Source organism: Bos javanicus, chromosome 10 (genome assembly GCF_032452875.1).
Source record: "Bos javanicus breed banteng chromosome 10, ARS-OSU_banteng_1.0, whole genome shotgun sequence".
In the NCBI taxonomy this organism is placed as follows: domain Eukaryota; kingdom Metazoa; phylum Chordata; class Mammalia; order Artiodactyla; family Bovidae; genus Bos; species Bos javanicus.
Window position 1 is genome coordinate 80,666,558 of NC_083877.1, and position 25,094 is coordinate 80,691,651.

A 25,094-nucleotide genomic window follows, 5' to 3' on the forward strand; every position below is an offset into this window, starting at 1 on the left:
CTCAGTGAAAGAAGCCAGTCACAAAAGGCTATAAATTATATGATTCCATTTGTATGAGATGTCCAGAGTAAACAAATCTGAGGAAATAACAAGTGGATTAGTGGTTGTCAGGAGCTGGAGTGAAGGGAATGGGGGAGTACCTGCTAGTGGGTACAGGGTTTCTTACTGGGGTGATTAAAGTATTCTGGATTTAGATAGTGGTGATGGTGACACACGGAGAAGGCAATGGCACCCCACTCCAGTACTCTTGCCTGGAAAATCCCATGGATGGAGGAGCCTGGTAGGCTGCAGTCCATGAGGTCACTAAGAGTCGGACACGACTGAGCGACTTCACTTTCACTTTTCAATTTTCATGCATTGGAGAAGGAAATGGCAACCCACTCCAGTGTTCTTGCCTGGAGAATCCCAGGGACGGGGGAGCCTGGTGGGCTGCCGTCTATGGGGTCGCACAGAGTCGGACACGACTGACAGGACTTAGCAGCAGCAGCAGCAGCAGATGACACAACCCTGTGAATACACTACAAACCACAGAACTGTACACTTTTAAATGGTGAATTTTATAGTATGTCAATTATGTCTAATAAAATTATTATATAGTGTGAATTATATCTCAATATAAAAACAAGTGTATAAAAAGGATAAAGTGAGGCCCCCACGGAACACTGTGAGACCATGGATGGTCTCCTCTGATCTGCCACGTCCCACAGTTTTGTCATCCTAAGACGGGGTGTGAACTGAGGGACAGAGCTAGATTCAAAGTCGCAGACAAGAGCATTTTGAGGGTCAGTGCAGACAGAGAAGAAAGAAGAGGCTCTGTTCCTTGTCCCTCCATGGAGGGAGAAAAGAAGAGAGCAGACATCCTACTGATGAAGGGCGATTAAGTTTTGCACGTGGTATATGATAAAATTCCACCACCACCACTCTCTCCACATCCCCCACCTCAGGAAAAAACCCTTTAGTAAAATTGGCATTACCCACCAATATTTTGGAGGTGGATTTGTGTCTAGGAGGTGATGAAGAGTATGAGTCTGACCTTGAAGTGGAGGTGGCATGAGAGGAGTGCCACCCAGGTTCCCCAGGGTCAACTACAACAACAGGGTCACTACCCTCAAGCTGCTGGTGGTCCAGTTGGGAAGACTCAACACCAACATGTGCAAAAATGGACGACAGTTAGTAAAACAACCATTCAAACCAGGAACAGAAAAGCCACCTCAGGCAACATCTGATTCGTTGTCCCAGGAATTGTCTGGATTATAATTGCGAGAGCAGCTTAAAAAGAGGAAGAAATCCTCCGCCTGCAGCAATCAGGGAGGGCTTCATTGAGGAGGTGAGATCCCAGCAGGGCTCAACATGGTGTTAGAGGAAGAGGCTAGGAGAGCATTGTAGCTGTGAGACCCAAGTGGGACCGTCTGTGAGCCTGGTGTGGTGATGCAGGACAGCTCCTGGGAGCCTGACATGTCCTTCAGGAGGTGCTGGGTACCTCATGCCTTGAGAGAACTTCACCAAACAGGCAGTCGGGGCTTTTTTGACAGAGTCCCTGACCTCACACCACCTCATGTGTCCTCCCCTAGGACCACACCCGCGTGGTGAGCCCCATCATTGATGTCATCAGTCTAGATAATTTCGCTTACCTTGCTGCATCTGCTGATCTTCGTGGAGGTAGGTCCAGAGCATCTCCAGAAAATGAGACAGCATCTCCCTGCCCTTTACCTCCAGAAAATGAAAGGAGATTGTATAGAGCTGTGGAGTTGGGGACGAAGGACCAGAGCTGGCAGTGGGAGGCTCCTGGCATGATGAGGGCAGAGTCAAGCTAGTCTCCAATCTTTCCCTGCCCCCAAACGTTGACATATCCTTCTCAAATACAGCTAGCCCAGAGAGGATGGGCACGAGTCCTGGCAGAAGAACATGATATGACAACTATCTTGGGAGTGGGGAAGGGGGAACCCTCAACTTTGCATGGATTCCTGACTTGTACCCCCCAAAATGGTGTAGACCTGGCTGAATACAGTAGCTATTAACCACATTTAGCTATTGAGCTCTTGAAATGTGACTCCATTTTCAGTGTGAATTGAGATGTGCAGTAAGATAAAATACACACCAGGTTTTGAAGACCTAGTTTGAAAAATGTAAAAAAATCTCATTAGTAATTTTTTGTATTCATTATGAATATGATCATCAGTTTGAAATGATAGTATTTTGGATGATCTTGCATTAAAAATACATTATTCAAATTAATTTCATATGTCCTTACTTTTAGATATGGCTACTAGAAAAATTTTAATTGCATATGTGGCTTGCATCTCCAGCTTGCAAAGTATTTCTTTTGGACAGCTCTGATCTAGACTTTAGAGCCATGCTGTGTAGCCACTTTGGGTTTGGGCTATGTACATTTAAGTTAATTAAAATTAAGTAAAATTCAAAACTCAGTTCCTAAATTGCCCCAGCAGCACATTAAGTGCTCAATAGCCACATGTGACTTATGTCCACCATGTTGGACAGGGCAGATGTAGGCCCCTTCCATCAGTGCAGCAAGGCCTACTGGGCAAGCGGCCCTAGAGAATCTGTGGCCAGGAGCTAATGAGCAAAGTGGATTTCCTCTCTGGGGCTCAGATTTCCAATGGACACAGTCTTTAGTTAGATGCTGAGGATGAATGGGAGGGAACCAGGCATTTCTCCTTTGGGAAGTCACCTCAGGACCTTGGCACTTGCTGTTCTCCCACCTCGAATTCTCTTTTCCCATTGGTCTGCATGGATCAGTCCTTCATTCAGGTTTCTACTCAAATGTGACCTCATCAGAGTCTTCCCTGGGTACACTTATTAGAATAGCATGGACATGTCTCCTGTCTTTTCTTTCTTTCTTTTGTTTTTTTAGCACTTTCACCCCAACTGACAGATTATCCATTTATTGATTTATCTTTGTAAGTCTTTGTCTTACCCATTAGATTGAAACTCCATGAGGACAGGGATCTGTCTCATTCTGAATGAAGGAATGACTACACCAATCGCCCAGGGCCCTCTGCAAGCTGGGTTCTGATCAAGAGAGACTATCAGGGGGCAGAATGAGGGGACAGGAGCCCTAAGCCCCATCCCCACCCCACTCTGACCCTTAGGATTCGACTGGAGCCTGCATTTCAAGTGGGAGCAGATCCCCCTGGAGCAGAAGATTGCTCGGACAGACCCCACCAAGCCCATAAGGTCAGACCTGCTGTGGGTTCTGGGGAGACCCATCCCTTCCCTGAGTCACAGGCTTTGGAGGCTGCTGGGGGCTGGTTCAGTCACCAGGGCTCCTAGAGGTGCACGATCTAAGGGCTGAGTCTGTTCTGAGCCCTGGGGAGAGAGATCATAGACCAAAGGACAGGCCAGACATCCAGCCCCAGTGACTCTGCAAGTGGGTGATCGTAGGGTAAATGGCCTGAGCCCTGGGGCCATCTAGAGGGGCTCAAATTCTAATGTGTTACCTCTTTCCTCTCCTTGCTCCCAGGACGCCTGTCATTGCTGGAGGAATCTTCGTGATTGACAAGTCCTGGTTTAACCACTTGGGAAAGTATGATGCTCAGATGGACATCTGGGGGGGAGAAAATTTTGGTAAGTTGGGGAATAACCACAATAACAATAGTAGGCAAACCCAGATTGAGTGTTTTCTATGTGTAAGGCCCTAAGGACTTCATACACATTGACTACTTAAATTCTCACAACGAGTCTCTGAAGTACCTTTCTACTGGTAAACTAAGGCACAGAGAGGTTAAGTAATTTGTCCAGAGCCACGTATCTAGTAAACAAAGCAATGAGGTGGTCAGGGAGAACCTGTGGCCACGTGGCTAGACATGTGTGGAGGAACTACGTGGCTGCTTCCCTACCAGAAACTCTGAAGGAGAGGTGGTGTGCAGTAGAGGGTGATGGTTCAGCATAAGTAATAGAGTCAGACCCTATTACTGGGTGCAAACCCTGGCCCTACCACCTACAAGCTGTTTGGCTCTTGATAAGTGAAAGCCTCTTGGAGCCTCAGTTTCCCCAAGAGGCTGTCATGAGCACTAAGGAAGAGGATGGATGAAGATACTGATGGCCATTATTATTATTTATGAAGTCATAGGGCTTCCCAGGTGGCTCAGTGGTGAAGAATCCGCCTGCAATGCAGGAGATGCTAAGACACTAAGGTTCGATCCCTGGGTTGGGAAGATCCCCTGGAACAGGAAATGGCAACCCACTCCAGTATTCTTGCCTGGAGAATCCCGTGGACAGAAGAGCCTGGTGGGTTACAGTTCATGGAGTCGCAAAGAGTTGGACATGACTGAGCACACGTGCACACACACACACACACACACACACATACACGATACCATAGGAATCCTTTAGCCCCACAACGAAAGAGAAGAGCCAGTGAACCTCAAGGGTTGCTGCTGAGGTTCATGAGACAAAGGCTGGATACAGATGGAACACTTGATATAGGGGTTTATGAAAGAGCCTGTTTGCGTGGTGTGGAAAAATTATAGGGAACCACAAGGGACAGGGTAGGGCTAGGTGCGTGACTTCTGGGAGGTGCAGCCACCCCTAGGTCTGAAAGATGGGGACAGAGCACTCCCCAGTACAAGCTATGGTCTTGGGGTGCCTGCAGTCAGCCCACGCACCAGGTAGAAGTTGTCGGGGATGAACATCCACCCTCACTCTCCCCCTGACTGCAGGCTGAACCTGTCCTAACTCAGGAAGGAAGCCAGGGGTGTGGCCCACACAGTAGCCTTCCAGATGAAGAGCAGGGGTGAATAGGGCAGAGAACAATCCCAGAGGTTCTCCAGGAGCTGGGGGGAGAGATACGAAAAAGCCCATAAAAGACAAAGGCCCGTCCTTGCTGTTTCCGGACCCACTCAGTCCTTTGCAGAGCCTTTCCCACTGCTTCTCTTTTCATCCTGACCCGGGTTCTTGAGAAGTAAACAGGCCAGTATCTCACCCATCTGACAGGTGGGCAAACTGAGGTGGACGCCACCTTCCAGATCTCAGTCAGCAAACTCCACATCTGACAGGTGTAGGATAAGCACCTTTGCTGGAGGGATCACTTCAGTGTGGTGAGGTGTGATCCGAGTCACGGTCTGTGCTTCTGGGCTGGGAGGACCAGGTCTGTCTTCCTTCTCGGACTGGGACAGTGGGGCAGACGGGCACTGGGGCTTTGACTCAGAACCAGCTGGAGTGGGAACAGGCATGGAATTTTCTCCCCTTTGTAACTTACTCTTGGAAATGGTTTCTAGGCAGGCATTCGGAGGAGTCAATGCTGGGAACTGGGGTGCAGTGACCCTTCCATTCTGACCTCCTTTCATGTATTTTGGGCCAAAGTGACCTCTTTTGTATCCTCGGTCTCAGCCAGAAGGGAGCTTTGGCAAAGCTGGTTTCCTGTAAAGTCTCAGAGAGCTGCGAAACTAAGGATCTCTGCTGTGTCCAGAGGCCTTTTTCTTTTTCCCTTCCTTCTTTTTTTTAAAGAAGGGGCCTGATAGAGAAACAAGTCAACGATCAAATAGCTAACTTTAAACTCTGCCTGAGGCCAGGGCTCAGTGGTTGGGGGAACTTGAAAGGTGAACCACACAGTGGTTCTAGGGAAGGTTTTGTTTCTTCGAAGAAATTCAAAGAAATTCCCAGGCTAGCCCTGTAGCTCAGACATTCAACTGCTGGGACCAGTTTTGAGCCAGGAGACTCCACCGCTGGTGGGTTTGGGCTTTTCGTTCTGTTCCTTTGTGGAAGGATGGGAGGTGCCCAAACGGAGACTCCTTCCTGTTTCCCCTGAGAGAGCCAAATGCAGGCAGGCGCTCAGAGGCCGCCCTGAGCGGGGGTGGCAAATGTGAAAACCTTGGGATTCTCATTAGGCATCTTTTTAAAGTTGCATCACATCATGTTACTCTGCTGCTCAAGACCCCACAAGGGCTCCCATGTCACTCAGAGCAAAACCCAAAGTCCTCAGACCATGTGTCCTTCCCGCACAAGACACCCCACCAACCTCGCCCTCACCCCTGCCGACTGCGCTCTGACCTCTAGGTCTGCGCCCTTGCTGGCCCCTCTGCCTCCAGTGCTTGTCCCCAAGAGCCACGTGGCTCCTCCTCCCCCTCTTCAGGCCTCAACTCAGCTGTCTCCTCTCATGGAAAACCCCTAATCAGCTTCACTACAATTGTGGCCCCACCCCCAACTCCACTCATTGTCCCCAGTTTTCCTGCGTGCTCTGTCCCCTTCATTGTGCTTATAATACCATCAGACAGACATTATGGGCTCAGTGGTAAAGAATCTGCCAGTGCAGGAGACACACAGGAGCCAGTGTTCGATCCCTGGGTCGGGAAGATCCCCTGGAGGAGGAAATGGCAACCCATTCCAGTATTCTTGCCTGGGAAATCCCATGGACAGGAGAGCCTGGAGGGTTATAGTCCATGGGGCTGCAAAGAGTCGAACACAACTAGACCATGTATTCTACTCATTTTCTTGTCTACTTGCATTTTTGTTTCTTATTTTACTTCTTGTCTTCTCTCACTAGAGTGTGAGGGATTCTAGAACAGTAACTGATAGGTCATAAATAGGTCTTTGGTAAAAATCTGCTGAATATACTAAAGAATCTGGTTCAAATAATGGGACTTGCTGAACAAAGTATGGACTTTACATTACGGTTCTGCAACTGAGTGGGGGGGTGACCTTGGAGAGGTTATTTAACATCTTTGAGCTTCACCAGTTCAGTTCAGTTCAGTTGCTCAGTCGTGTCCGACTCTTTGCGACCCCATGAATCGCAGCATGCCAGACCTCCCTGTCCATCATAGTCCTTATTAAAAACACAAGGATCATAACACCAATGTCATATGGTAGCTGTGAGAATTAGACATCAGCCATAAAGAGCACAAAGTGCTCAGTAAATGCATGATGGTTAGCTGCTTTTGTTATTGCCATTGTTGCTAGTAATGACAATAAGTAAACAATAATATGACAATAAGGGGTATGTGGGATAAAAGTGAAAGTCGCTCAGTCGTGTCCGACTCTTTGCAACCCCATGGACTATAGTTCATGGAATTCTCTAGGCCAGAATACTGGAGTGGGTAGCCTTTCCCTTCTCCAGGGGATCTTCCCAACCCAGGGATCGAACCCAGGTCTCCCGTACTGCAGGTGGATACTTTACCAGCTAAGCCACAAGAGAAGCCCAAGAATATTGGAGTGGGTAAGCTATCCCTTCTCCAGCGGATCTTCCTGACCCAGGAATTGAACCAGAGTCTCCTGCATTGCAGGCGGATTCTTTACTGACTGAGCTATCAAGGAAGCCCTAACTATTAATAGTGTAACAAAGTTAGCCTGGCAGAAATGGGACTAGAATGCAGATCTTCTGTCCCTAGTTCTGAATCTCAGTTGCTGAACCAGTTGCAGAGCTCTGACCAGGAGAAGAGAGAGGCCTGGCAGTTAGCAAGTAGACCTAGAGAAGCCCATTAATATAGCCAACCCTGAAGGCAGGTCCAGATATGCCAAATATCCAGTCCTGGTCCCAGGACCATATCCGGAAGTTGCCTGGTGCACACAGGCTGGCCAGGAGGTAGTCCTGAGTCCTCTGTAGGGTTAAAATGAAAGAGAGGAAGAAATCAGAGGAGATTACGTGAGGTTCAGCCAGCTACCAAGGTGGATGCTTGCCAGAAGTTGACAGAAGGACTGTTGAGTGGAGAACGGAGTGAGAAACTTGTGACATCCCCTTCTGGGAGGCAGGATGACCACCGCTAGCATCTCCTAGCTCCGCTAGGGACCGGTCATCTGTGAGAGCTCCTTCAGCGTCACCACCACCACCAACAGGAAGTGTGTCTCTGTAGGGCCAACACACGCGCGTGTGCATGCTAAGTCGCTTCAGTCGTGTCTAACTTTTCGTGACACTAGGGACTGTAGCCCCCCAGGCTCCTCTGTCCCTGGGATTCTCCAGGCAAGAATACTGGAATGGGTTGCCATGCCCTCCTCCAGGGGACTGTCCCAACCCAGGGATCAAACCTGTGTCTCCTATATCTCCTGCATTGGCAGGCGGGCGCTTTATCACTAGGACCACCTGGGAAGTCCCCAGTAGGGCCAGTGGTAGCTGTAAATAGAGACCACGAGGGCCAAGAGGGCGGTCTGGGCCAGCCAGAAAAATGCCAACTGGAGCAGCCTTTCATTTGCTTGGTGTTGGTTTTCTAGCCTCTCCGTTCTGACAAGCAGATGTGTTCATCCTTAGCTCCTGTCTGGATAGGACTTTCTAGGCAGAGGCTGGAAATAACTGATGCTGCCCTTTAAGTCAGTTTTCCTTCTCTTCATGGTCCTGGTGTTCCTTCAGAACTTTTCCTGCTGCTCTGCCAGGGCTTAGATGTGGGGAATGTGTGTGGTGTGTGTGGAGGGGGTCCGCATGTGGGATGTGTGTATGGAGAGTACGTGTGGTGTGTATGTATGATGTATATGTGGAGAGTATGTGTGTGGAGGAGATGTGTGGTATGTGTGTGTAGTGTCTGTGGAGAGTCTGTGTGTGTGGAGGGAGTATGTGGAATGTGTGTGTGTGGTATGTGTGTGGAATGTATGTGTGTAGAGGGTATGTGTGTGTGGAGGGTATGTATGTGGTGTGTGTGGAGGGGGTTTGTGGGATGTGTGTGTGCACATTTATGGAGGGAGCAATCAGGAACACATGCAAGGAGTGGGTGCACCCCAGGAGCTCCAGCCCAGCATGCGCCTCCAAGGGGACCCCAAAGGCAAGGGAAGCCAGCTCCTTCCCACCTTCACTCTGTGGGGACTTGCCAAGGGGCCCCAGCCGCTCCTGATGGCTGCTGTCTCTGCAGAGCTGTCCTTCCGGGTGTGGATGTGCGGCGGGAGCTTAGAGATCGTGCCCTGCAGCCGGGTGGGCCACGTCTTCAGGAAACGGCACCCGTACAACTTCCCCGAGGGCAATGCCCTCACCTACATCAGGTAGGTCACAGTGCAGAGAGCATCACACTAGGAGCCAGGACACCTAGACCCCAGCCCTGTCGGTGACTCCTGTGATTTGAGCAACTACCCCAGTCTTAGTCTCCCCGTTTGTCCCTTCCATTCTGGGATCCCGGTACTTTCAGAGCTGGAAAGATGAAGTTGGAGGCGTCTCCTCCAGGCCTGTCTTGTCTTGACTGTATTTGTTCATGAACGTCTTGGAAAACTGGTGAAATGACCAACTGGGAGCGGCCCTCCACACACTGGGTTCCAAGTACTGGTCATGGATGTTGCATCCTCACTCTGACTTGGTCAGCGTCTGCCCATCTGTGTTCCCAGCCACAGCGTGCACTTCATCTTGAAGGGGAGTGGGCAGGTCCTGGAAGACCACCCCCTCACCCACTCTCCAGATGGTGGAGGCAAGGGGAGGTGGGAGGAGTGCCATGAGCACTCTCCTCTTCCGAGGACGCGTCTTTGTCTCGTCAGACTTGCTTGTTGGCAGAGGGGGCTCCTCGAGTCTAGCTTATCAAATGGCCTTTTGTTTTGCTTCCCTTATTCCATTTTACCGTTTTTATAATTATGGAAGTAATACATGGTCACTAAAACTTCAAGCTGTATCCATGTATATTGTGTGTGTGTATATATATATATATATATATATCTGTACATACACTGTACATTATAATTTTTACTCTTCATATCACATAGACAGAAAAAAGTGAAAGTCCCTTTCACCAAGTCTTACACCTATCTGCTTATTCTATCCAAAAGAAACTACTCCTAACAGATTTCAAGCCTATCATTTCCGGTCTTTTTCAAGGCTGCCTAGTACTCTGCCATGTGGACGTAGCTCATTATTCTCCTATTGATGGCCATTTAGGGTTGTCGCCAATGTTTTATGACACAAATATTCTTGTATACATCCCTTTGCCCACGTGCTGGTGTTTCAGTAGAATAGATTCCTCCAAGTGGAGTGTCAGAGAGTATCCATTCCCGCAGATTTGATGGATGCTGACAGATTATCCTCCAAAAAGACTGTTCTCATGGATACTCCCACATCAGTGCCATTTTGCACGCACTCCTCATCCGGTACTGCTCAGAGCTGATCTGGATCCCAACCCTAACTCTGTCCCCAACCTGGTGACCTTATTTTGCTTCTTCCTCTCCTTTTAGGAATACCAAGCGTACCGCAGAGGTGTGGATGGATGAGTTCAAGCAGTATTACTATGAGGCGCGGCCGTCGGCCATCGGGAAGGCCTTCGGCAGGTGGGCCCCTTCCCTAGCCTTGTGCCTTTGCTCACAACCTTAGTGAAATACTAAATCATGTGTACTCCAGAGAAGCCTTCAGGGTGTCCTGAGCAACTGAACCCCACACCCCTGGGCTCTTTGGAGACTGTAGGGTATAGGAGACAGAGACAAGGTTCTGGTCCTGGAAGAAGCAGCAGCCTTGTGGGGAGAAATAACCAGAGAGGGCTTACTTATGCAAGCACTGCCCATCCACCAGCTGCCTGCAGGATGGATGTCTGTGGAAGTGCTTAGGGAGGGCTGTCTGCAGAAAACACTGGGGGTTTTGGCTTCCTTGCCGTTTCAATCTGACGGTGATCTGTTAGCTATTCTGCCCTGGACTGTTATGACTACAGTCTAATTAAGCATTTTCAAAATCAATTGAGTATGGCGTGACCAGTATTTTTTTTTTAAGTGATAGAGAACTAGAACATTTCAGATTAGAACAGAAAGTAACAGCTGATTGCAGTTGAGGATAGATACTGTTTTGTGAAACTCTTATTTTAGTTGTATGTCCATATATGCCCATGGGTATACTGGGTCACAGTGTAAGATGTATATATTTCTTACTTAATGTTGTGGTCAGAAATGTTTGAAAACATTATTAGTGATCATCAATGAATTTTCCTCTATTTATTTGTATCTATCCCTTAAAGAATAAAAGTTATGTCACTCTTTGTTTTAGTGTGGAAGTAACATTTGCTGAGGGCCTACCCTGTGCTAGGCACTTATGTCTGTTCATTTGACTCTCATAAAAACCTTTGGAGGTGGATGGTTGTACCCCAACTTTACTGAGAACAAACAGGCTCAGAGGGTAGTGCTGGTCTTCTGTCAGTGGCCATGATGATCCCTGGAGCTGAGCAAGATGTCCATGAACACATCAGACGGTTCTTATTTGCTCAATTTTTGGAAAAATGTTTGAAACATGGTTTTCTTGTGGTAGACGCTTTCTGCTCAGCTGGAATGCAGGGAAGGAAAACTGCTAGTACATTAAGGCTCTGCTCTGTCTGTGAAAATAAGCACCAGGCCATGGTACGCTCCCTGAGGTCTCAAGGAGGAAGAAGCCGAGATTAAAGCTTGGCTCCAGTTTGAGGAGAGATATAAGGCATGGCCAGGAGCCGTGGGGCGAGCTTGCAGGTCAGAGAATGAAGTAAGGCTGGAGGACAGACTTGGATAGCTAGTTCCGGGAAAAGGGACCTTCCCCCCCGGGGAGGGGGCTGACCTCCCAGGCTTCTTCCCACTGCTAAGCCTTTCCTCCTCCTTCTCCAGCGTGGCCACGCGGATCGAGCAGAGGAAGAAGATGAACTGCAAGTCCTTCCGCTGGTACCTGGATAACGTCTACCCAGAGCTCACGTGAGTGCCACCTGCAGTTCTTGCATCTGGCCTGGGTGGGGGCCAGTGGCGTGGGGACCCTTGACCTGATCTCTCCCTGGCCCAGGCAGCCTGGCTCTTTCTAGCTGTTGGTGTTTGTCTTCATGTGACGGGTCTGGAGGAACCTGGAGGATGTTACCAGGAGTGAAGAGTGAGGTGTGGTAGGAGCGAAGAGTTTAACAGACTGGGCCTTAGAGCTAAGAATGGGCATTGTTGGGACTTCTCTGGCCAGTGGTTAAGACTCTGCACTTCCACTGCAGGGGGCACGGGAACTAGGAGCCCACCCACAGCCAAAATTAATCAATTAAAATAATCTTGAAAAAAAGAAATGAGCATTGTCCCCTTAGGAAAGCAACAGTACATTATGTAGCAAAGGCCACAGAAACATTCACTTCCTCTGACTCTCTTCTCTCCCTTCTGGGAGTTTATCCCAAGGAAATAGAGCAAACAAGCAAAAACACTGTTGACAAATAAATGACCATTTTTGGCTTCTCTGCTGTGAAAAAAATAGACACAACTAACAATAGAGGCCGGGTTTAGTGAATCGTGATCCATTGACCTAAACAAATATTATGTGTCAATTAATATTATAATCATAAACTGAGTAAAACATGGGGAAATGTTTGCTTCAGCAAATGAGGAAAGAAAGTGAAAGTGAAGTCGCTCAGTTGTGTCCGACTCTGCGACCGCATGGACTATAGCCTACCAGGCTCCTCCGTTCATGGGATTTTCCAGGCAAGAGTACTGGAGTGGGGTGCCATTGCCTTCTCCAGGAGATCTTGGCGACCCAGGGTAGAATGAGCAAATGAGGAGCCAACATGCAAACGGTGTATGTATGTAGGCTACAGGACAGTAAGCTGTAATGACTGGGGGCCTGAGGCTGGGCAGAGTCGATTCTTTTTATTTCAGCATCCTTCTCGCATCTTGCCTATGTCACTCCTTACCTCCTCCAGGTCTTAAGTCATCTGTCCCTCCTGCAGGAGACCCCCCTGACCTCTGCGTTTGCAGACTGACCCTTCCCCAGCACTCCCTGCATCTTTTCCTCCGTCACCCTTATCGTCACGGAGCTTCTATGTGGGCAATTAATGTTATTGTCATCTTCCCACATTTGACAGTAAGCTCCATGAGGCAAGAGGAATTTATCTGTCTTGTTCACTGCCTTATCTCCAGCCCCTAGAACAATGCCTGTCACAGAATGGGCACTCAATAAATAGTTTTATTTTATTTGATTTTGGTGTCCCAGATCTTGTTTTGGTGCACAGGTCCTTCCTTTTGCCACCCAGGTTTCTCGCTAGTTGTGATTCAAGGGCTTAGTTACCCCATGACATGTGGGATCCTGGTTCCTTGCCTAGGGATGGAACCTGCTTCTCCTGCGTTGGAAGGCAGATTGCTACCAGGGAGATCTGTAGGTGTTTTTAACTAAATTGCATAGTCAATAAGGCTCAGTAATAACTTTGAAATTAGCATTCTCCCTTCTAGAACTGTCATCTCAGGAACAGCTGTCTCCCAAAGGATGCTGTCATGATTTTCCAGAACATTCCACCGCTCAGAGCCTGCATATCCTCAAAGGAGGCAAATCTTCGAGGGAAGATTTGATTTGGGGAAAACAGCCATGGTTAGGTTATAACCAAGTCCAATGAATAACTTAGTTGATTAACCCAGATATTACAGTCCTGGGTCCCAAACACAGGGTGACAAGACAGAAACAAGTAACAAGAATAAACTGACTGTGAGCAATGCTCAAGGAATTCCAAAACAATCTGAACGGCAGCAGCATCCTTGGAGAAAGTTGGCGGCCTGGATAGCCCCAACTCCCTAGACGATGGCTGTGAAGGGAAGAACATTAGTTTCTGAAAGTATAATAAATGAACAGCTTCCTCAAGTGGCCACTTTGAAAAGGATAGTTTTATTCAGACGTGCCATTTCTGAGCAAACCAAGCATAGTCATGTCTTTATGTTCTGTCAGAGTTCATATGATCTGGTTGGAGCCAAGGACTCGAGCCTCAGGCAGGAGTTAGCGAGCCGTGGAAGGGGATCCTCCCACACCCCAGTCCTCACACAGTGCCCCATGTCATCCCCTGAGGACCAAGAGGAAGAAGTACTGATGGTTTATAACTAGCATCAGTCGAATCCATCACAAGACAGGAGAGTGGATGAAACCAGCCGCGCTAAATGAGGAGCATAAGTCATCTTATTTGTTTTGTCACCATGTGGAAGCTTAAAAAAAAATGAATTTTTGCTATTAAGGTAGAAACTGCAGTTCATTCTTACCCAGGTTACTCATCGTCAGTCTGTTCCTTCATGTTCTGCCTCGGTTCTCGGGGGCCTGGAGTGGATCAGATTGTTAGACAGAAAGGAGTTTTACAGGCCCAAATGATACCAAGTTTCCTCCACACGGGATCCCAGTAGTTGGGCCACACTTGAACGTGGTCAGTGAGGAGACTGAGGAGGCTGAAGGGAGAGGCCTGTGCTTTCCTAGGCCTGCCTGCAGTCCTGCTATGGCTTGGCCGCTTTTCCAGATCAGAGTTCTGTGGCTGGCTTCAGCAACTGCTTATATATACTTTTATTAGGATGGTCAGGAACAGTTGTGCAGGCTGTGCATTGTACAAGCACACCACGTTTGAAGGGTGCTAGTCACACAGTACTGTACCTTTATTACAACAATTCCTGGCAAATGATAGTAAAAGTCTTCTAACAAAATCAGTATATTATGATGGTTTTCTAACATAAGTGAAGTGTCTTGAAAAAAGGATGCCTATTGCTATTTCTAGAAAGGCGTCATAAGGGCTAATGGGAGCCCTGGCAGCCCAGCTTCGAGGTGGTCCACAGAGAGGAAAGCAGATACAGACTTAAGAGGGCTGCCAGCAAATAGGGGAGCTTAGCCTGGCTCTGCCAGGAAGCAGGGGAAGGGTGGTGATGGGCATCCCAGCTGCTCCAGGGCTGCTACCACATCAGACACCTCAGGAGCTGCATCTGGTCTTTATTTATTTATTTTTAATTTGTTTGGCCGCACCAGGGCTTCGTTGTGGCATGTGGGATCTTTAGCTGGCACATGCAAACCCTTAGTCGTGGCATGTGGGATCTCGTTCCCTGACCAGGGAGCGAACCCAGGTCCCCTGCATCGGGAGCGCAGAGTCTTAGCCACTAGATCACCGGGGAAGCCCCTGCATCTGGTCTGGAGATTGCTGCCTGAGCCCCAGGTTTCCTCCATAAGCATCAGTGGTCAAGCTTTGGTGTCAATGACCATTGCCACACTTGGACAATGCCCACCTCAATCTCTGCAAGTTGGTCATCTTGCACATCTTCCCAAGCAACAGCAGGTAGGGAGGAGAAGAGAAGAGAAAGGTCTGGAACAACCTTGGCCTCTCAAAGAGGGCCCCGAGGGACCTTGCCTCTGTGTAGAGGGGAAATACAGTCCGTTGCCCCTGGATGAAGCGGCGGGGGTGGAGCTTTGCCTCTCAACAGTCTTGCACCTAGCAGGTTGCAAACTTAAATCCTACAGTGATCAGACAGGTAATGTAAATAAGTCAAGTGAGTGAGGACACAATAGGGAGTGGAGGGGACTGTGGCAAACTGAAATGGGCAAACCCCACCCATAGGGTGGACAGCTGCTGCTCCTGACAATGTGTTAGTGCTGAACCAGAATGCAGGTTTGATGTGACCTGACCTTCCTGTATTTTTGAGAGAAGCTGGATTTTTCTGTGTAATGTTGAAATACTGCCAACTAATTAAAAGCACCAACGACCGCACTGTGCAGGTCAGACAAAACCTGTCCAGGGCCTGATTTAGCTTGGGGGCCAACAGTTTGCAGCCTCTGTTCTCGAACTGCATATGACCTTTTGCAAGAGACAGGGGAGCAGTTCTGAAGGGGCACTGCTGTAAGGAATATGGAGAGAAACTGGAAAGTTCTCCACGAGCCTCCAGGAGAGCGGTTTGGTTCTGGAGCTCCAGGGGCTTCCTGTCAGCCCTGAGAAAGGGAGACCTGGTTTGGTTGATGTCCACATCAGAGACTGCCAGCACTGTTCTGATCTGCACCTGCAACCAGGTTCTCTTCTCAACAGATGTGATAGAGACAGATAAATTAGGCATGTGGTCAGACTATAAGCCCCACTGATTTCCCATCACCTGACCTGTGGGTCCATAATCCAAGCGCATATATAACCTTCTAAACCCAGGAATACAAGCCCGTGTCAGCTGGGGCCAGCATCCCATTTGGGTTTATTACCCATGGGGTAAGGCAGTGTGTCTTATATTTGAGCTTGTGTGTGTGTGTGTGTGTGTGTATGCGTATGTATGTGTATGTGTTTAAATATACTTTCCTGTGCATATAAAATGTTCTAATAATACACTCTTTTCAAAACCTACCTGTTTTACTTAACAGTATCTTATAAACACTTCCCCATATTACCAGATGTTCTTTCTCAGAGTCCTTTTTAATGGCTGAAGGGATTTCGACAGATGAGTCAGAATTTACTTAGTCCTGTACCTATTGTTGGATATCTAGGAATTTCCAGTGTTTTCAGTATAACCAGTCACTCTGAATGAGTATCATTTAAACTAAATCTCTGCACCCATCTATAATTATTGCCCTAGAATAATAAGTTTCAGGAAGTGGGATTATTAGGTCAAAATGGGGTCACTAAGAGTCGGACAAGACTGAGTGACTTCACTTTCACTTTTCACTTTCATGCATTGGAGAAGGAATGGCAACCCACTGCCGGGGTCCAGCCCCGGTGGATCCAGGGAATTCGAAGCGGGGACAGCGTCGGCGAGGATCAGGAAACAACTGCTTAATTAAACGTTAATTAAGGATATAAAGAGTAATAGAATGAGGATAGCTCAGTAGGAAAATTCAGTGGAGAAAAGAGGCTGAATAATTCAGCCAGAAGGTAAGAGAAAGAACAACATGGGGAGACCAAGTTTCGGTGAACAAGGCCCGCACTTTATTTTCCAAAGTAGTTTTTATACCTTAAGTTATGCATAGAGGATAATGGGGGAAGGGGTAGAGTCATGCAGTAAGCCAGGCTTTCTTCCTGCAAACTTATCATATGCAAAAGTTTAGGTGATTTGCATCTGGCCCGGAGGCCTGTTAACATTTTAAGAAACTTATTTTTCTCTAAAGGTGATTATTCTAAAGGCAGGTGCCAGCCTCCAAAAAGCATTAGATGAAGTTACATTCCTACAGAGCAAAGGTGTGGTGAGCTATAACAAGAAAAAGAATTAACTCAAGGGTCCCAGGTTACAAACATTAAAGCTACTACTTACACCAATTATATTAATCAATACACTGCCAGGGACACAGCAGGTAAGGGATATGGAAACTTAGCAGCAAACATTGGCCCGACAAGTGAAAATCCCTTCACCAATACAATTTCTAATCAATCTTTTAACTGCTCAAAGGAATCTGTATTTAGACAGTTTAGAACATCTCATGCCTCTCACAGTTGGGAGGCTCTGAGCAATCACATGTGGCCGGAAAAACCTAATCAGGCAGGCTAGAGGACTTCCAAAGGAGTTTGTAGGTTGAAACACTGTCACACCCAGGAATTATTAACTGGATCTGTAAGCTAACTCTTTTTTCAGAGAGAGGTAGTGGGGGACAGCCCCCCATAAAGTCGGAGGTGTAGGTGAAAGCACAAAGCAGAAAGTAGGCAGACTCTGGTTTTGGGGGTAGATTGCTCAAGAATTTCCAGGGAGACTCCTGAGGCTTGATCCCGCCTTTGCGTATGCCAAGCCTCCTTCCTCATGACCTTTGCCAGGGGCGGAGCTCCCTCCCCACAACCCACTCCAGTGTTCTTGCCTTGAGAATCCCAGGGATGGGGGAGCCTGGTGGGCTGCCGTCTATGGGGTCGCACAGAGTCGGACAGGACTGAAGAGACTTAGCAGCAGCAGCAGCAGTATGCACACTTTTAAGGCCTTTGATACATAGTACCACACTGTCCTCTAGAAAAGGTGGGCCAGTTTATGCTCCCATCTGTGGGATATGAAAAGATCCAATCCCAAGCCATTGCCAACACTAGGTAGTAATATTTAACATATATGTATATATGCATATATACACACATACACTTAAATGTATAATTTGTATATTGTTTATATATTATATGGTCTTCCCTGGTGACTCAGATGGTAAAGAATCTGCCTGCAATTCGAGAGACCCAGGTTCGATCCCTGGGTCAGGAAGATCCCCTGGAGAAGGAAATGGCAACTCACTCCAGTTTTCTTGCCTGGGAAATCCCATGGACAGAGGAGCCTAGTGGGCTACAGTCCATGGGGTCGCAAAAATCGGACACAACTGAACAACTAACACTTTCACTTATATATATACACTTAAATATTTTATGTATATAAATATATAGAAATTTCCCTGGTGGTCCAGTGGCTAAGACTCCATGCTCCCAGTGCAGGGGGCCTGGGTTCAATCCCTAGTCAGGGAACTAGATTCTACAAACTGCAAATAAGAGACTGCATGCTGTAATTGAAGATCCTGCAGGCTACAACAAAGCTCAAAGATCCTGCAGGCTGCAACCAGGACTCAGAATGGCCAAATAAATAAATATTTTTAAAATAAATAAATATACCTGTGGTGGATTCATGTTGATATATGGCAAAAACCAATACAATATTGTAAAGTTAAAAAATAAAATTTAAAAAAAAAAACCAAAATAAATAAATAAATATACATATATGGCAAACAAACAATGGTAACTCTTTAATACATATTTCCTTAGTTATTAGTGAGACTGAACACATCTTTATATTTGTATATTTTACATTTGCCTCTTCAAAGCAACTCCTTCCTATCCTCTCGAGATTGCCCACTGAGCCCACATCTGAGTCTCAGCCTTTCCTCTTTCAGGACTGGGGAGCTCTGGCTTCTGGTTTGAGCTCTCTCCCACCAGCTCCTCTCAGGCCTGGTCTGAAGGGCAGTCCCTGGGGCTCCCAGAGCTGCCCAGAACCCAGGGGGGGAAAGGCCCAGTGTTCCCAGGGGCACCCCTGCTCCCTCACCGTCCCCTGCTCACCTTCCCCTGCTGCCAGGCCTGCCTCTCAGTGTCCCTCCCCATGGAGACCTGGGTGCCCTGGGATTGCCTGGGCCCTGCTCTCTGGGTAAGCATGGGTCACCTCGGGGTGGGGGCCCTGCTCTCTGGGTAAGCATGGGTTACTCCGGGAAGGGCAGAGGCCAAGCCTGATCACTGCCTTTTCTTTCAGTGTCCCCGTGAAGGAAGTGCTCCCGGGCATCATTAAGCAGGGGACTAATTGTTTAGAATCCCAGGGCCAGGACACAGCTGGTAACTTCCAGCTCGGAATGGGGATCTGCAGAGGGTCTGCCAAGAACCCCCCAGCGGCCCAGGTACGTTGCTTGGGACCTCCGGGTCAGGCCCAGGAGAAGGCTTAGGGGCCTCCATCTGCCCAGTCTCATCCTCTCTCTTGTCTACACCTTCCACAAACCCACTTTTCCAAGGACCCTGCAAGCTGCCCCCTCACACTCTGCTCCTTGGGTCTGCTCCCGCCACACTCCACCCACGTTGTAGCCTGTCACACAGTTGCCCCCTGAGCACCACCTGCTTTCTGCTTGCAGGGGCAGAAATGCCACCCAAACAGAACCCAGTACTCTCCCCAGATGCAGCTGTGGGCAGCCTGCACAGACAGGCATCAGAGTGTCCAGGACTCCTGTGAACACGTGTCCAACATATGAGAGTTGATGCACTCACGTCAAACTAGAACAGGTCGTGGAGACCCCCGGCACGGACCTGACCCCAGCTGCCCTGCTCCCATGTCCTATCTTTCTTCCCATTCCTTGAGCATCCTTTCATACATCCTCTGGCTGGCTCCAGATAAGCTTCTCCATCCCAATATTTTATTATGAAAAAGTTCAAACATATAGAAAAGTTGAAAGAATTGTACAGTGATTAGCCATCCACCCATCCCTAGTATTTGTAGAAAATTCTACCAAAATACACAGTGTATTTGCTTTATCATCTATCTACCCATCTATCCATTCATTGCTGTATTTTTTGGCTCGGGCAGCCCACTCCAGTATTCTTGCCTGGAGAATCCCATGGACAGAGGAGCCTGGTAGGCCACAGTCCACGGGGTCACAGAGTCAGACACGACTGAGCGACTTCACTTCCACTTTCTGCTCCTTGTCTTGCAGGCGTGGCTCTTCACTGACCATCTCATCCAGCAGCAGGGGAAGTGCCTCGCTGCCACCTCCACCTCTGTCTCCCCAGGATCCCTGGTCGTACTGCAGGCGTGCAACCCAAGAGAAGGCAGGCAGGTAAGCCTCCTTGCCCCCAGGCACAGGTTGACCAGCAACCCAGGGGAACATAGTGAAGGTGTGACATATAGATTCAAATAAGCCCTCCAGAGTGAGGACTGGGGATGCCTAAGCCAGTATCCAGGCAAGTCTGTTGTTTTCCTCATGAGGAAGTACTTTGGGTAAACAGTTGTTAAATGTCCATCCCGCATCCTGTGAGCTCCATGCGGGCTCACTATTTTTATCTTGTCAACACTGTATCCCTAGTCCCTGACAACCAGTACAGCCAAAACAAATGTGAGGTTTTATTGAGAACCTGTGCCAGGGGTTTTACGTAGATCATCTCATCTAATCCTCCCAGCAGCCCAGCAATCTGGCCCTTAGTGTGTGCATGCGTGCGTGCTAAGTCGCTTCAGTCATGTCTGACTCTTTGCGACCCCGTGGACTGCAGCCCGCCAGGTTCCTCTGTCCATGGGATTCTCCAGGCAAGAATACTAGAGTGGGTTGCCATGCCCTCCTCCTGGGGATCTCTCCAACCCAGAGATCAAATCTGCATCTCTTATGTCTCCCGCATTGGCAGGCAAGTTCTTTCCTCTAGCACCACCTGGAAGCCCCAGGCCCTAGTACTAACCCCATTTTAAAAGTGAAAAACTGAAGCTCCTTGAGTTTAAGAAATGTATCAGATCACACTGCTGTGAAGGGGTGGAGCTGAGATTCAAACCCAGTGTGACTCCTAAGGCCACAGTCCTGCCCCAGCACATAGTAGGTGTTCAGTATCTCCTGACTGATGGCTGGTTGGGGAAACTGAGACCCAACCATGGTGCTTTCCAAGCTGGCATGCCAGTATCCTGTGAACACTGCCTTTTCCTCTTGTCAAACTTTCACTTGCCCTGTTTTCACTAATCCTGGGAGACAGATCAGGCTCGCCTGTTGAGGAAGAAACAGATGCTCAGAGAGATGCAGTCACTTGCTCAGGGCACACAGCAGCCGACGACAGAGTCAGCCCTGCTCCATTCCTGGCTGGGAGGGCTGCTCATCTGCCCGGGAATGGACCAGAAGGCCAGAGTTCTGCTTCAGCCCCTCCTCTGCCCACCCCTTCTCGATAGCCCTCACTGTGCCTGATCCTGGCCAGCTTGCAGGGCATTGCAGGGGCAGGAGGGCGCCTGGCCTCTCAGTCAGCTGCCAGCGTTTTCTTATCTCCCCCTTTTCGATTGCATGGGTCAGTTCTTTCTTTAGGGATGGCTGGCAGTTTGCTATTTCATTCTGGAAAAGCAACCAGATCCTTCCTCTCCCTCCAGCCTCCGTGTGTGTGTGTGTGTGTGTGTGTGTGTGTGTGAGAGAGAGAGGCTTGGGCGCCATGGTCTGCTCGCTGGCTGGGACACTGCAGCACATCCTGCCAGCCCCTTCCTTCACTGCCCCTGCAGGGATGTGTGTCTCCAGGGTCCCCTTCACCTGGGGTGCTGGCTTCTGTGAGAGTCAAGCCTTGAGCCCACTCCCACCTGCTCCTTGCTGAGGCCAAAGTCAAGGCAGTAGTTCTGAGGGCAGCCACCCCTCTCTGTGTTCCCCTTCATGCTGACCAGGACTCCTAGGAATCTCTTTGGCCACATTCCTTCTGCCCTGCAGGTCCTACAGGGCCCCCAACAGCGGAGCCCCTCTTCCAGAGGACAAGGGTGAGCAACTCTCCCACTACCAGTGACTTCTCAAGTCTGGGCCTCCGTTCCTAGTCCTCTGTTGACCCCATTTCCGAGGCCACCTGGGTATCAGTTGTGGGAGAGATACCTGTGTAGAGTGGTGTCATCCTCTTCACCTCTCTGAGCCTCCATCTCCTCACTGATGAAATGAAGGGCTCCCTCCCTGCTGTCCCTTGTAGGGAATCTACAAGAACTGAGACTGTGGCGATGGAAGGGCACCATGAGATGGTATTTTTTCTCTGGCCAGGCTAGAACCTAGTGACCAGGAGACTCTGGGGGAGGGACCCCAAGACTGTCTGATGGCACCAACAGGAAATGAGAATCACATGATTTGGGGAGCACTTCCTCATGACTGATCGATTCAGTCTTTACATTCATTCTTCATAGAACAAAACTAGATGAAAGATGGATGAAAGAATGGCATGGCCCAGCAGCGCCAGCCGGGGAATGTGGCCAGCCCCTCCCAGGGGGTCAGAGACTAGAAGACCACAGGCAGTAGGATGCTGTGAGTTCCAGAGGGACCAAAGGCCCTGTCCTGCCCACTGCCCAGGACCTTGAAGCCAGGAATCCCTCTCTACTGGGACCACATGGGCAAGAAAGACTGGTTCTCAGCGATCTGTATCCCCCAGCCCGCACTCCTAGGGGAAATCCAGACCCTGCAGCTCCGCCCCCACGCCTTCCGCCTTGTCTCCACCTCCCAGATGGTTCCCTTCTCTGCCCACCCTGTGTCCCCCTGCAACTGGGGCTGCTCATCTCCCTTCTAACTGTGGCTCCAGCAAGTACCTGGCCCCTCCCACCCAGAAACTAGGACCCCACCTGCAGCAGATTTTCAGCTGCAACCAAAGAGACTGTGCCTGTGTCTAAAGGGAAGCTGGAAAGGCAGATTTCTATGTGACGACTAAGCCAAACTTTAGATAAGCGCTGTGCAGGCCAAACAAAATCCACCTCTGGATTCCATTCAGCCTGTGGACCTCTGACTAGACAGTAACTTCATGCCAACCTATGGAAGCAAGAACACATCAGGAGGGCTGGGTTTAAAGCTTGTATGTGGGGTGCAGTGCCTCTTGTCTTTAGTGCAAAGGACACGGACTATTTAAATGGGACTGTGTCCTAGGGCCATTTACACCCATGTGTAGTGCGGGTACGGATGTTATTATTATTATTAATCCTTGTTTTTCTCTCCCCCGCCCCTTTTCTGCCTCTCCCCTCAGAGATGGAGGAGAAAAGCCTCTTTCATCCAGCATTCAGTCAGCGGCCTCTGCCTGGAGGCCAAGCCTGCCCAGCTGGTGACCAGCAAGTGCCAGGCCGACATCCCAGCCCAGCAGTGGCAGCTGTTGCCGCACACATGACCGTAGCCCCCGGCCTCCTGTACCTTTTGCATGAGACTTTGGGACCGGAAGGGGGTTGGGGTGGGGGAGTATAAAGCGGGCCGTCTCCATCTCGTCACATTTCTGCCGGAATCATCAGCCAACACCGCTGCCATGACACACGATGCTGCAAAGCTTGGACGGGGAGGACGCAGGGGGAATGCCCTGCTTGCTGTCCTGGCCACCACCTGGCCTTGCCTGGGGATAACTGGACTGCGACTGGGCAGCCTGGCCCTTTGTTACTGCCCTTCACTCTCCCAAGGCCTGGAAAGTGGTTTGGGGCCTCTCCTCGTGGGCTGGGGAAAAGGAGGACTGCATTTCCCCCGAGTCTTGCTGGGCCCCGGGGGCCTGCCTGTGGGGTCGGGCACAAGAGGAGAGCGTGGGCAGCCGTGGACAGGAGGCAGGCGGAAGGCAGAGGGAGGGGCAGCCTGTGGGCAGGTGGGGAACAGGAAGAAGTGAGCCGCTCAGGGGTCTGTCCCAGGCAGGCGCTGGGTTGGGTGCGGGAGGGATGGGAGCCAGGGCCAAGGATGGGTGAGCTGCAGAAAGACGGGAACAGAAAAGCTGCAAAGCATGGAAAAGAATTGGTCTCGCCCGGGGGCCTAGTTCCTCCCAGGGCCCAGTGCCTCCAGTCCCGCGCTCTGCTTCCCACGTTCTCAGCAGGGCGCTGCAGGAGCACCTCCAGGGGCAGCCTCGGGACCCAGTTTATTAAACGGATCCCACTTCTGTTTGGATATGTGTCAAGACCAGACCTCTCCCTTGGGCCTTAAAGACCAGCGGGTTCCCGGAGCCCCTGCCTGGGCGCACCGGGTGGACCCCCATAAGGACAGGCACCGTCCTGAGCAGCCCCGTCCTTCCCGCTAGTTTTTGACTCCTGCCTTCTCTAAAGCCCTTGCCTCTGTAAATACAGCATCATTATGGGGTCGGGGTGCAGGGCGGTAAGAACGGGGAGCATCGGTAAACCATGAGGACTAAGTTGTCCAGGCTGGACTCCCCACTGCCAGAGGGAGGCCCCTGGGGCTCGGCTACTGCAGCGGCCAGCAGGCTGGCTGGCGGCCCCAGTTTGTACAGAGTTCCCAGTTCCTTCTCACACCCACTGGGCCTCTCTCCCCCTCCCCCAGGGCCTGGTCTTGGAACCGCTTCTGCTATTAATATTTCCAACATTCCTCTTCCCCCGCCCCACTGGCTTAGGCCAAGTGATCTTAGGCAAAAGTCTGGTGATACCAGGATTCCTGCGGGGGGCGGCGGTGGGGGTTGTCTCCTACCCAAAGCAAATCAGCCTGGAATGCCTAAGGAGTTGATAGATTCTGGAGGGCCCAGGAATCTCCTGAAATGGTCCCCCAAATAGTGCATGTGTGTGCATATATGCACTGTCCTGGGGAGAGGATCCATGGACTGTCCCAGGTTCATACAGAGGCCTCTGGTCCCTGGAGGGTCTGGCTTTTTCTGGATTGGAGCTGCCGCGCCCCTCCCCTTCCCTAGTGTGCCTCAACTGCTTTGGCCCCGCTCCCTCTGCACAGCCTTGGGCTGTGGTCTGCCACACCCACCCTGGAGGGCTCTCAGTGGTTTCCTTTCACCTCCTGGCTCTCCGCAGTGCTCCTGGGCCTCAGCCTGCACCCCCTGCGCTCACAGCGAGGAGCCCTTGGCCCCCAGAGCCACACTTTTGCCATCCTCTGTGAGATGTTTATCCATCGCCATCTCCCTTGTGTGTGTGTCTACCCCGGTGGGTAGCGTGGGCCTTTGGGACGGGAATCTCGGGCCTCTCTTACTGAAAGTAAGAGGACTGCCATTCAGCCTTTCAGAGGGCCCCTTCCTTCCCTGTGATTGGACCGGGCTCAGCACCTGTCAGCCTCCTTTGGGACTCAGCCCTGTTCTGTTTTTGCTTTTCCTCTTCTCGACCAAAGCATGTGCCACTCGCTGTCCCTGAGGACCTCGTCTTTATGAAAAACACCTGGAATAAAACCACTTCTCACATGGGCATGTGCACCAGCGCCTTCCTTTCTGATTCCAGAGCCAAGCCCTTCAGCATCTCCCTCCCGCCCTGTATTCCAGAAAACTGAGCATGCTCAACTCTCACCTCCTCCTGCACTTGGTAGCTTGCTCCTCCACCTACGTCCCCCTCCGTGGGACCTCAGGGATTCCTGGACAACAGGCTGGCCGCCCTGGGGGAAGCCAGGAGATGGGGCAACTGGGACAGGAGCCCAGGCTCTTGTG

General features: G+C 50.0%; 1 protein-coding gene across 1 annotated transcript in view; it reads left to right on the forward strand.

The window, feature by feature from the left end:
* Positions 1 to 24,854, forward strand: part of GALNT16 (polypeptide N-acetylgalactosaminyltransferase 16) — a 102,860-nt gene extending 78,006 nt beyond the window's left edge. Inside the window, exons 8-16 of the mRNA XM_061429239.1 lie at positions 1,572 to 1,659; positions 3,111 to 3,195; positions 3,482 to 3,585; positions 8,790 to 8,916; positions 10,087 to 10,179; positions 11,467 to 11,550; positions 18,778 to 18,919; positions 19,724 to 19,846; positions 22,728 to 24,854. Of these exons, the coding sequence (XP_061285223.1) occupies positions 1,572 to 1,659; positions 3,111 to 3,195; positions 3,482 to 3,585; positions 8,790 to 8,916; positions 10,087 to 10,179; positions 11,467 to 11,550; positions 18,778 to 18,919; positions 19,724 to 19,846; positions 22,728 to 22,865 (984 nt within the window). The 3' untranslated portion in view covers positions 22,866 to 24,854. The remainder of the gene's footprint in view (positions 1 to 1,571; positions 1,660 to 3,110; positions 3,196 to 3,481; positions 3,586 to 8,789; positions 8,917 to 10,086; positions 10,180 to 11,466; positions 11,551 to 18,777; positions 18,920 to 19,723; positions 19,847 to 22,727) is intronic.
* The last annotated feature ends 240 nt before the right edge of the window (positions 24,855 to 25,094 follow it).